This window comes from Pygocentrus nattereri, chromosome 18 (assembly GCF_015220715.1).
Source record: "Pygocentrus nattereri isolate fPygNat1 chromosome 18, fPygNat1.pri, whole genome shotgun sequence".
NCBI classification, from domain to species: Eukaryota; Metazoa; Chordata; class Actinopteri; order Characiformes; family Serrasalmidae; genus Pygocentrus; species Pygocentrus nattereri.
This window is the reverse complement of record NC_051228.1, coordinates 35,325,320-35,338,125: the sequence shown is the minus strand read 5'-3', so window position 1 is coordinate 35,338,125 and position 12,806 is coordinate 35,325,320. Positions and strand designations below refer to the sequence as shown.

General features: G+C 39.9%; 1 protein-coding gene across 2 annotated transcripts; it reads right to left on the bottom strand.

The window, feature by feature from the left end:
- Window positions 1-5,340: 5,340 nt before the first annotated feature.
- kcnj15 (potassium inwardly rectifying channel subfamily J member 15) lies at window positions 5,341-8,366 on the bottom strand. Of its 2 annotated transcripts, XM_017691386.2 has the most exons (3): window positions 8,074-8,363; window positions 7,851-7,990; window positions 5,341-7,260 (listed from the first exon to the last, which is right to left on the bottom strand). In XM_017691386.2, exon 3 carries the CDS (start codon window positions 7,190-7,192, stop codon window positions 6,176-6,178), a length of 1,017 nt encoding a protein of 338 aa, XP_017546875.2. In that variant the 5' UTR covers window positions 7,193-7,260; window positions 7,851-7,990; window positions 8,074-8,363; the 3' UTR covers window positions 5,341-6,175. The 2 variants fall into 2 exon arrangements, with proteins under 2 accessions (XP_017546875.2, XP_017546876.2); XM_017691387.2 differs by having other exon boundaries at window positions 7,847-8,366.
- Window positions 8,367-12,806: the final 4,440 nt, after the last annotated feature.

The window sequence follows — 12,806 nt, the reverse complement described above, 5'->3', positions numbered from 1 at the left end:
CATTTTTAAATTCCAGTTTGGAAACTCCTGTTTTTAAACTTATTTTCCTTTGACTTTCCTCTTTTTCATGCACATGGATTACTTTATATCTAATATGCTCAGAAATATCCTGAAAAATAAATAACTTGGGCTTAAAGGACTTTCTCACTGGGAATAAAAGTAAGGCAGGCTGGTCTCTGACTTTTGCACAGAATCTATTTTATTATTATGGCAATGTTGAGCGCATTTGAATCGTGTACTTTTCAGTGTGGTTTGAATAGTGCAGCGTAGTTTGGGGTCTAAAGGACTATGCGGAAAACAGTGGCAAATTTGACGGCAAATGCACGGGCCACGAAACACACGCCGGTTTCACTGCGCTAGGCCACAGTGCAGCCCTGGTCCAGACTACAGTCCAGACGAACGTCAGCAGCAGGTCATTATAAGAATGTGAAAGCGCCATCTAGCAAGTTACATTCATGTAAAAAGGGCTTTAATTTACCAAAATGAAAAAAAAAAAACAGGTGCATGAACAGTTATGTATTATTATATATGTTTTAAAAGTATTAAACTACCTTATTTTGAAAACGGAAATGTCAGAGTGCAGCGAACAAGTTAGGAAGGTGTATATGAAGATAAAAAGATGAAGGAGGGGCTGAAGGAAGAGAGCGAAAGCTACAGGAAAGGGAAATGTGGATCGCGGTCAGAAGGAAAATGCTGAGTATTAGTCAGGAAAGCAGTGGAGGGAACGTAAGGCGCGCAGTCATTAAGTATTATTGCTTCGGATGTACATTGCCATGTTTATCAGTATTATACTACACAGTAGTTCATATGGCATTATAGAGAACCATGAAGGGACATTCATTTGCCTGTTCATTTGGAAATGGGAAGAACCTTGAAAATGACGCATCTTTGTTTTGCTATGTAGAAAACTGGAAAGCAAATGATTCTTTAAGTGTTTTTAAATGACCTCAGACCTTTTTAGACAGAGGTGGATTTTTAAAAGTCAGTGCCTTATGGAAGACGTTCCTCACACAGCCATGAAGGTTTTGCCAAAGTACCATTTGTTTGTGTTCTTATTTTTATTTTCTGAGTCGCGAACGCTGTGCGTTTGTCAGATTGAAGTATGCAATTCAGTGCTATATTTCTTTTTATAAGACAGATATATAACTTATGCATTTAAACACTACGAGTTGATCTCAGCCAGCCAAAGACAGACATTTTTATGATAGATTTAGAATTTAAAAAAAGAAAGAAAAAAAAAAGATGTGGACCAAAGTTGGCAAAAGCAATTGAACAATTGTGGCCTTTGAACTTTAAGCTCTATATATGACTGTTTACAAGTGCAAGCTATATGCGCTAGTGTAAGATTTATCGTTTGTGTGCAAGCTGGTCTGGTATGGCGTTCAGGCCGGCCTCAGTGATAGCAGGACTTACAGGTTGAAAAGGAACACTCTGTAAAATCTCTGTCTGCTGAGCACCTGGGCTGATGCTCTGAGATTGCTGACAAAACGAAGAAAACATATACTTTCATAAATTATATGATTTTCTACTGAGTCAATTTAATAAACTATTTTCAAAGCAAACTGCTTTTCTCTCCGTGTGGGATGTCGCATTGCTGATGCCTGGCGTTCTGTTGCCACAACACACACAACACTCTCTTTCTCTGTGTCCGACCGACAGACCGAGCGTGCTCAGAGCGTGCCCATATGTTGTCACAACAAAGCCAGAAACATAAGGTCAGTTCAGAACAGGCAGAGGATACACGACAAATAGGATATGGCCATGTAATGTATGTAGTGCTGTGTAAAAGTCTTATGTGCTTAAGCTAAAAGAGTCTTTGCCACTACATGACATCAGAATAAATGCAAACCTAAACATTAAAAAGCAACAGAATTATGTGTTTTCAGAAAAAAAGTGGTTGAGATGTTGTAAACTAGTTAACAGGTTTGATTTTCACACTTCAACTTGACACTCCCAGGCGTCACATAGACCTGTTTAAATCCCTCAACAGATCTCAGTAAAATATTAATCAGTAAAAGTAGATATTAAAATCACTTATCCTATGAATGTTAATATTACACAAATATGTAATATGTAAAATGTGTGTAACAGGTAACAAAGATTTCCACAGCACTATGCATGTAAAATATTTCAAATATACACAAAATTTACTAATAAACTGCTTATTTTAGAATTCTATAGAGTAAATTCAGTGAGTTCTAACTTGTACAATATACAACAGTTAGTTCCGGCCACGCAAGCTGATTGGTTGAGAGGCGTTCTAACTGCGCTGATATTTCGCCATAACATGGGATTTTTCACAAACACTGTATCACTCCGCTGAGGCGCCGTTACTCAGCAACGACTCTGACAGCTGTAGGAGACGCTCAAGCCATTTGAATGTTTTTACTTTTTGCCACAAACAGAAAACGGACGATATTAAGATCACATTTGACCGACAGCCGTTTTGGTCCGACTCTGAAGATGAGACTCAAACTGTCGTCACCACTGAGCAGCTTTTCAGTCGGCAGCTGTGACAGAAGAACAGCTGAACAACCTGGAATCAGCCAGAAATGAACCCAACACCATTCGCCAATCTAAACGGGCTGTAAGAAGCTTTACAGACCAGCTGGAACAAAACAACATTAATACTGATCTGGAAAAACTGACCAAACTGAGCTGAACCTGATATTGGGTCAGTTGTATGGCTCAGTCTGTATTTCAAAAGGCGGGGCTTACAGCAGACTGTGCAGAGAGTGGGCGGAGCTCATAATCTGACATAGCAACAAGCTGCTCGTTAAGGAGCTATAATTAGGAGGAAGGAACTGAACATTAAAACATATTAAACGCCGCGTTCACGGCCAGTTTATTCATTTCTTACTGTATTTATTTAACTGTTGTATTAAAGCGACAGAACACTGGAGGAGTGAGTTATCGCGAATAACATCACGGCTGTGATGATCTACGGTGACCAAATCACAGCCGTGATGTTATTTTGCAATAACTCACTCCCTCTCCTGTTCTATTGCTTAAATATAAATAACCATATCATCCTTTGGCCTACTACACTTAGACACTCAAAAAATAACAGTACTTATATTAGTACAGTTTGGTAATCGCTACAGCCTCATTATAGTAGTCATTTACACTACCATTCATTTGAAAGATTAACTGTTCATTTTAAATGTATTTTGTATTAAAAAAAAACATATAAAATGTGGATATTACAGACTGTTCACCAAAACACATTCTTAAATGTTGTATGGAGTATTTCAAGATTTCTGAAAAAAAAGTAGAGACACAAGGGATGAACACTGAACTGTAACTATTTATGAATAACCTTTGAATTATATTGATTTACTTCTAACTGTGTGCAGGTTTCTCAGTAATTTTACAGTGTTTCTCCATCATTCTGGATGCATCTAACATCTCTAGCTCTTCATTTACAGTTTCCAAGTGTCCTACACTCTCAGAAATAACCCTCAAGGGTATGAATCAGTACCTTTAGTCAGGGAGCATAATTGTACCGTAATACATTGAAGTTATATTGATTCCACACATCCCGTCTCGTCTCCAGGCTTTAATTAAATCACCCTGTTTTAGAACATTAGGTTATGAAAAAAAAGGTACAAATACATTCTTTTCCTTATTGGACCTTAAAGCCTCTGTTGTACCTTTTAAGTACAATTAAAATGTTTTGTACCAAAATGTACCTTTATTTCTAGCAGTGTCCTAGTTATATGAAGCCTGTGAAGTTACACAGGACTCGTGTGACATCATTTTGTATTCTTGCCTGCAACCAAACTGATTTATCCATTATTGAAAACACTGATTCCAAAGTTTTGAACAGCATATCCAAATTTTTTAATGGTCGTCTGTGTAAGTAGACACACACTGTATCACCGCAGAAGCGGTTGATCAGTTAGCCTTTATTATTCTATGGCCCTGACATCTGAGGCACCATCCTGAGTTTGGTAGGTCATCACTGAAAACCTACACACCTATATCGGCGATGACCTGTACAACCGTTAAACATCTGATGGCATGCGTTCTGCAAAGCACTTGCCTTTTGTTTGCAACGTAAATATTTATCATTCCTCAAAGTTAACACACCGCCTCAGGTTTAAGTGTGAGATTTAACAGTGTCCAGTGTTTGGTTTGCACACTTTTTATTTATACTTCATACTTTCCAGATTAATGTGGTAATAAAGGGGGATAATAAAGGTGTACAACCTGCACCTGTATCTCTGATACAAGTGTTTCCAGCACTTCCAGCCAAAAGCAAAGCGCAAACGTTAAAACTTTCCTCATGGGTGAGGTCCGCTCTAAGAGACAGAGGAGATGGTTGTAATAGTCCCTAAAACATTTGATAATCGATGGAAAACACAAACGATTTAATACATAGTTATGTGTTGTTTGAACCAGGTGAGCTGTCTAACCTAAATACATAAACATATCAAAATAGCTGATAACACTTGCTATGAATCCTCTATTCATAGTGCTTTATAGATGTCAAGTGTGGTATATGGCATATGTAATATATTTTAATGTCAGGTTTCATAACGTGCTATAATATCTGTTCATAAGAACACTGTAAACATGAATGTTTTTAAATGCTCTATAACACACTAAAACAAGGTATATTTTATGCATCACAACAAAGCCAGGTGTATATCCAGGTAAACATTTATTGGGTATAGTCACTTCTGGGACTTGGGAGAAGATACTGTTTGGAGTGAGAGAACAAGCACAGATATTTATAAAAATAAGTGATTTATTTTAAGCATAGCTTTTATTTGTATCGTGCACTTGATAGAGTTTTTTTTGGCTAATTGAAAATTGTAATGATAGGCGAGCTGGTTACAGGTGCTAGACCTTGTTATCCAGTAGATAACAACAGTAAACTGCAGCTGCCTTGTTGCAAACTATGTCCTACACAAATTACTAAGCTGACTGTCTTTTATAACCAGTTTAATACACACCTAAAACATGTAAGGAGCTCCTATAAGGTTCAAAAAGGTATCATGTGCTGAAATTCAATTTCTTTTTAAAAAGCATTTAAAAAACAAAGCCTGTAATGACCTGGCAAAAAGCTTTATAACATGTTCTTATGAACAGATATTACACTGCATTATGTGACCTGATGTTAGGAAGTCATATACAGTACTTTAGCTTTATAAGGTGCAGTGCATGTACTTAAGAGCAATTATATAAGCTCATGTCCAGTTTTATCAGATATTCTGTATGCTATGTAATGCCTAATAAATGCATTTATAATGCATTATGCATACAAGAGTCATGGGAAGTGTTACCAAGTATATAAAATATTCAAAGTAAGGACATAAAAATAAATACGGTCAGTAAAAAGAGGCGAACGTGAATTTATTTTTGATTTTGACCAGTAGAACAGCAAATGTAAGTATGAATAAGCAAATATAAATATATTTTCATTTACATGACATCTGTAGTGTGTTTTTAATTAACCTGTGCACAAAAATTTCCAAAGCATGAAGTGTGTAAATTTAAGTGGGTATGGACTTCTCTCATTGCTAACTTTGGGGTGGCTTAGTTGTAATATTATGTTAAAACTAACTCCGCCATGTGGAGGCTTTTCTTTATCCTGGTTAGCTCTCACTGTGAGTCGTTTACGTGCTTCAAAACTTTGTTGTATACAGCAAATAATATTGATATGAATTCTGTGGTCACTGTCAAAATTGGCAGATGATTATTCTAAGGGAGTAAAATAACATAAGCAGAAGTATGTTCTACTGGAAACTGCATAAAATATCCATGTTACATTTTACCCAGTGTTAGTTTGTGCCCTACTGTCCCCTACGCACTACTGGACACAGATCCGGTCTATTCGTTCAGTCAAATAGATAAAAATCTCCTGGTTTAGAATTCTCAGGTGGTGGTTCCAAACCAGTGTTATGGAATCCTGTCCTGCATGTTCAACTATTCCCAGACTTAAAACTTAATCTAACTAAGTAACTGATTATAAAAGCCTTTCCTGAGCTGGATCAGGTGTGTTCGGGCTAGGAATGGGTGACCTCATGAAGAGTCGGTCCCAAGGAGCAGAATTTAGAAATATCAAACTAGAATTAGCTCAGTTCAGATTGTTTTCTGTGAATTTTCTTTAAACCTCCACTTGGCAATGCTTGACCGTGTCCATTTTACCCATGCTTCCTCCATCATTTCACTCTTTCCTGTACTCTTCCTCCAGCTGGAGCTTTTCTGTCACTGACTTCTGAAGCAGTGAGGAGTCACTGCTCTCCTGGATCTTATCGAAGTAGTCAAAGTCTGTAATGTACCCACCCCCAGGTGCGCTAAACAGCAGGGGTATAAACTCGTAACCCCAGCGAACTTCCTGAGGAAGGTAGGAAGTGCGGCTCTGGCAGGTGGAGGCGGTGGACTCCATGGTTGCATTGAGGGTTACCACCAGCTCAAAGTCTCTGGTCTTCAGGCTCTCAGCTGTTAAGTTGACCAGAGGGCTACTCTCGTCCAGCATATGGTAGAACGTAAGTGGCAGAAGGAGGAAAGGACACTCCTGGCTGGAGTCCAGCTGAAAGTCCACAGACTCTTGGTGAAGTAGGATCTTCTCTCCTTCCTCGGTTACATAAGGAGAGAAGAGATTCCCAGACAACTGGCACTGGATCAGAAGGCTCTTCCTCATATTGGCCACCCGCACCATCAAGCATAGCTTTCCCTGGTGCCTGCAGACAACTGCCGATTGGCTGAACAGGATGGTCTCTGCCCGCTTCTTGGGCCGGGCCAGCTTGGCCAAGAAGGCAGCGGTCACAAAGATTTCAGCAAGACCTGTGAAGACCAACTGTACCACCAGAGTAAAGATGGCAAGAGGGCATTCCTCGGAGATGTGGCGGAAGCCGTAACCAATGGTGGTCTGAGACTCCAGGGAGAAAAGGTACGCCCCGGTCAGAGTCGCCACATTCATCACACAAGGCGTGTGGTTGGACTCAGGTGCCTGCCCCAAATCTCCATTGCTCATGGCAATGAGGTAGAATAGGACTCCGAAAATGAACCAGGTGCCCAAGAAGGTAGAAACAAAGAGGGTGAGCTTGTATCGCCACTTCATGTCCACCACTGTTGTCCAAATGTCGTGCAAGTAGAGCTTCACCATGCCCTCCACGTTGTCAATCCGCACATTGCTGTGCCCATCCTTGGACACGAGGCGCCGCCGGAGAGCTCCACTCATCTTGGAGAGCTAATATACACGCAAGGTTCAATGAAGTCTCAGCCCAGTAGCAATGAGACAAAAGCTTTCTGCAATGATAAAAATAAAGTCACAACTGTAGTGCTTGTGAAATCACTTTTACACTGACACAAATTGGCATGACAAAAAACACAGGCTTAGATTTCACATCTATGCTTTCACATAAAACAGCTACCATGAATAAAACCCACCCCAAATGGGTTTTAGGCTCGCTTGGTTTTCTCTTTATCTTGTTTCCAAAGCTAATTTCACCTGATGAAACCAAGTGATCATTTCAATGAGCAAAAAGATATTGCAGAGAACTCAAGCCCTAGTGCAAACATAGCTTTAGTGTATTGGTATCATTGGTCTTGTGGATTTTATTAAACTGCGAATAAAACACCTACACACTGTGTTAGGTTTAAACCCTTAGCCAAACTTTGGATAGAGTGATTGATGTGAAGAATAACAAGGCAATAGGAGCCTGATAAAATCCTTAAGACCCAAAACACTTATGTTTCTTTCTTTCTTTTGCTGTTAATCATCAATTATGCAATGTTAGAAATTAACAAGGCTGTCCGCTCATGCATCATCGTCTTTAAAATCAGAAATACAAGCTAACTATAGTGCTTAATAAATCGTAAAGAGAATACGCACTTACTTCTCAGCTCCTGTCCTGTCTCAGGTGTTTCCCCGATTATATCTACACAGTCGCTTTGTAATGCGAAACCGGAGGGCTTTCACCTCCCCTGATGAATTTCAAAATGCCCTTGGTTTCTCTATTGTCCTTGCTTATGTTCCCTGAATCCCAACACAATTGATATTGAGACTGGTTAATAAGAACAAAGAGAGGGGGTGAAAAAACTACATTGAAAAGCATCCACCTGTGAGGCAGGTTTTCTTAGGAACTCCTCCCTTGTCCATTCTCTTCATAGTGGAAGGGGAGATGAATGCAAAATGGGTTGTGCTGGGCTGCCCTATTTCAGACTGTTTCCACTCCAAACACACAGATATAGAGACAACAGGAGACTTAAACTCATATCCGGCAGAAAAAAAAAAATAGACACGATTTTAGTATGGCTGTTGCAAAGAACAGTTATAGTCCTACAGCCTTCTTTCCTTATATTACAAGCCGTAACTGTAGAATACAGGTACTCTTTATACGCCATTAGCCAACATGTGAAGGTTAAAGAGGCAACCAGGCTGAACTTGACACCTTCAATTCAGTGTCAGTCTGTGTGAAGCTGCCTTGTCCTGTTTCTAATTAAACTGCTCTATCAGAGTTCACACCTTGCCTGCACTCTCAGTGGCTGCATGTTGCAGTGCAATGCAATTACAAAGTAAAAGATTGCCATAAAACAGGGAGAAATCAACTCAGACGGTTCCTGTAGCTGAAGGCATTCGACCAACAAATTTGACCAACACAAAAGAGCAGCAGCAGTCCTTGCTTTGATAAACTAAAGACGACAGCAGGTTTAAAAGGTAAACCTTTGTTAATATTTGTTCATATAAACTTGCTGGGACTCTAAACTCTTCACGGGGAGCTGCGAAGAGCAGTGACCTTCTGCTGTATGTGGAGGTCAGATGGCTATTAGACTTTGTTATTGGCCTCATGCTGCCTTTCCCTGTTATGGAGATGAATTTGCCAGGAAAATTAAAAAATTCTGTGTAGTTCATTCATTGAGATGTAAAGCTCATTTGCTCTGAATTCTTTACAGTGGTGGTGATGAAAGCCATATAATACCCTTTCTGTGAGGGAGCTTTAGGAGCCATAAAACAGTTCAGACATCTGCTTTCTATCACCATTTCAGTGCAAAGCACACTGAATGACTTTATTATGTAGAAATTTTAAAACACACGGTGGAATTCCCCTTTAAAACCTGTGGCCAAATAGGTAGCAAGTGGAAGGCTGGAGACATGGTGGTCCTTTTTACTGTCTCTGGAGGATCTTCTTCATATCAACCATTAGTGTAGTGTAGTGTGTAACACCTTTGCCTTCTACACTGTAGACTGGGGTTCAATCCCATGCCTGGGTAAGCACCCTACACTACCAATAAGAGTCCTTGGGCAAGACTCCTAACACTACCTTGGCCTACCTGTGTAAAACAATCAAACTGTAAGTCGCTCTGGATAAGAGCGTCAGCCAAATACCATAAATATCAGCCCCAAAAGGCTAAATGACATAAGACTGTCACCTGACACATCATGCCCAGTGGGTGAGGAAAGTTACAGATTTGTAACCGAAAGTTAATGAATAATGTAAGCAAACATTTTAATGGCCTGAAAGGTACCGTTATCCAGGCACACACACACACACACACACGCACACGCACACACACACACACACACACACACACATATTCACTAGTGCATGCACAATTCATTCAGAAACACAAACACACGTACTGTGTAACTCAAAGCTGTGTAATATACCACTAATTTTTTTTTTTTCGTAACTAACATTGTTGGGCATTTATTACATATTTCAATGGTATGGCTGTCCAATACATTTCAAATATCTTTCTTAACCTGTTGTGTAAATGTCAGTAGGCTACATATTTCTCCTAGTAGTCTTCGTTTGGTGAGCGTGGGGCCAATCAGCGCTCGTCTGACCAAGTGAGCAGTTAAAAAACACTCTATGCATGTTCAACATACTTTCAATTACTAGCTGTGGGGCACAATTATGCTGGCCCCAAGCTGAGAGCAGCCAATAAAACACAATACCTTTACATACATCCAGACATTAAGTAAACGTTGTTTACGGTGTGGGCGTTGCTAAGCAGCTGGCCATTGTTCCTTATCATTTGTAGTAGAAACTCACAATAGCAAGGCAGCATAATGAGTTGAGTCAAAAATGTAATAAAAATTTCTCCTTCAGTCCAGAGAGGTTCAAGAGAAAAGCATGGCTAACTGTGAGTGTAGCTAAAAACACTCTTTAGGTGATGGGTCTCCATGCAGCAAAAGATCTGGAAGGTAGATGGAAGAAAACAGAAGTATGGCTTTCCTTGCTTGCTTTCCTTGCCTGTTTCCATGCTCTGACATGTTGCTTTGGATGTGTATTTGCAGATCATAGTGGTCGACCAGGTTTTGTGAGATCTAATGTCGTTATCATATCACTCATATTCCAGTCTTCACCTCCACCAACTCCTGCACCAGTTCATTACGTTCACTTGTGATTTCACTGATGAAGTGTGTTTGTGTTTAATCAGGTTTGTGTGCAGTTTCATTAAGGAGTCGTTGCTGCCTCTACAGTTTATTGAGCCCCACCAAGCTTTCTGTGCCAGAGATGCCACTGCAAATTTGCAAAGATTTTGTACTAATTATGAGACTTAAAACTTTCCAAGATATTGGAAAAAGACAAAGCTTTGTCTTCTCAGGTCAGAAACTTGAAAACTTTGTGTGGTTCGTTGTCATCATACAGTCATGAATATGCACCAGCCGTACATTTCAAGGGCTTTTGGATTTTGATCTATAGAAGCAAAACTATTTTACCATTTTTAAAGAAACAACTTCCTTGACTCCAACCAAGCCTGATACAATTCAGATACAAGCCTGGATATCCTCCATTGAAATCACCCTGCGTTTAGCCAGGGGAACATGCTCTTGGTCTGCATTCTCTTTGGCTGCCTTTGACTCTGTAAACAGCCTCAGCACTGGAGTTCCCCAGGGGTCTGTTATTGGCCAACTTATGTTCTCCCTGTATTCAAAATCACTTCAGTCAGTGAGGGAATTTGTTTTGCATTATTACTATGCTGATGACACAAGGAAGCCATACTTCTGTTTTCTTCCATCTACCTTCCAGATCTTTTGCTGCATGGAGACCCATCACCTAAAACTGAATATTGATTTAATTACCTGCAAAAGAACTCCTTAGCACTGGATCTTCATGACCAATTCCTTTTTTTACCATGCATTTCTCACAAACAGCTATTTGCATTTCATCTTGATTCCTGCCGTTGCCTGTTTGATGGTCTTCCTTCATATGCCCCTTTTATAAAGCACTCAGGATGCTGCTGGTCATCTGATTCATAGCAGGAAACGGTTACAAAGCATTAGTTCCCACATTCCAGGCTTCAAAGGGCTAAGCTCCACACTATCCCTGTACCTGGGTTCATAACTGTGCTTTGCCAGCTTAGGTCTTCAACCTCTAGATAGAAGCATGCTCATTAGGCAAGATTTACCATTTTCCTCCTCACTGGTGGAATGACCTTCCTCACAAACTGTAAATAGGTTTTAATGTTCTCTGAATTCCTGCTATAGAGCCTGAGCCATATATTCTAAGTCCATAAACAAGACAGACTCTCAAACGTTTCAGATTTTTAATGGGTAAAACTGAAGATAAAAGGGGGAAAAAAGATGCTTCTTTAAATACAGCCATGTTTTTCAATTGAAGAAGACAAAACACTTTAATCCAATGTGCCTAATGACTTTAAATAGCCATAACAAAGACGGTCATATCAAGTGTGAGCACTTTTGTGCTTATTAAAAACCTTAAGCTGCGGCTAAGTGTTAATTAACTCACAGTGAAAGTCAACCAGCCCTGCAGTGATAAACCCATCTGGCTGTCTGACAGGCTTCGTGTGCTAATAAAGCCAAAGTCCTGTCAGCGTCATGAGAGGGAAGCGAAAGGGGTTATTAGTTTACTAATAAATCAGCTGCCCCATCAGTCTGGATTTGGAATTGTCCTCTAATGATGTTGTACTTGTCTGTAAGTACCTAAATGTGGTAGAACGTTTTCAAACTTTAACCCAAATCTAACCATAAATACATTATTTTGCTCTTTTAGTTTAAAAAAAGGGTTGATCTTGACCTTTAGTCCAGTTTTTCTTTGTTTTCTTCTGCTATGTCTGGACAAAGGACAAAAACAAACACACACACACATTCCTGATCCCGTAACAGACGAGGGAATCAATCGGGTCAATCCGTGTGTGTGCGAAGGAGATACCACAGCAGACTATCGCAGCAGACGTTGCCATTTCGCTTCAAGTCTGCAGTCTCAGCAACCCTGTTCATTGAATAAAGGCGGATGGGGTGGAAGGTGATTAGTTTTTGATCTACTCGCTACATTTCTACCTTTGAATTTGCCCTTAAGGCAACCTCACTAAAAGGCTGATCTACCTACCTTCATTTTCTCCAGATTGGGAGTGTATATAAAGGAACATGGGCTGTGAAGCTCATCAGTAGCTTTATATAGTAATATATAGCTGTTAATTAGCTGGTTAGTTGGATCAGGTGTGTTAGAGCAGGGAAAATACCAGAATATACAGTTCAGACCTACCCTGAGTCAGGGCCAGGAACGACTGATACGGCAAATTAAGCGCAGTGGGTTGTGGATACTGTAAATAAAATCTAACGTTATACATCAATCAGGCATAATGTGATGACCACTTTATCAGCTCCACTTATTATATAGGTGCACTTTGTAGTTCTACAATTACAGTGTGTGCTGTGCTGGTATGAGTGGATCAGACACAGCAGTGCTGCTGGAGTTTTTAAACACTGTCTCCACTCACTGTCCACTCTATTAGACACTCCTACCTTGTCGGTCCATCTTGTAGATGTAAAGTCAGAGATGATAGCTCATCTATTCCACTCACCCCCCCTCCCCCTCCTGATA

Bases quoted from the DNA above. Each gene is read 5' to 3' on its own strand.
- kcnj15 (XM_017691387.2), bottom strand. From the start codon at position 7,192: ATGAGTGGAGCTCTCCGGCGGCGCCTCGTGTCCAAGGATGGGCACAGC.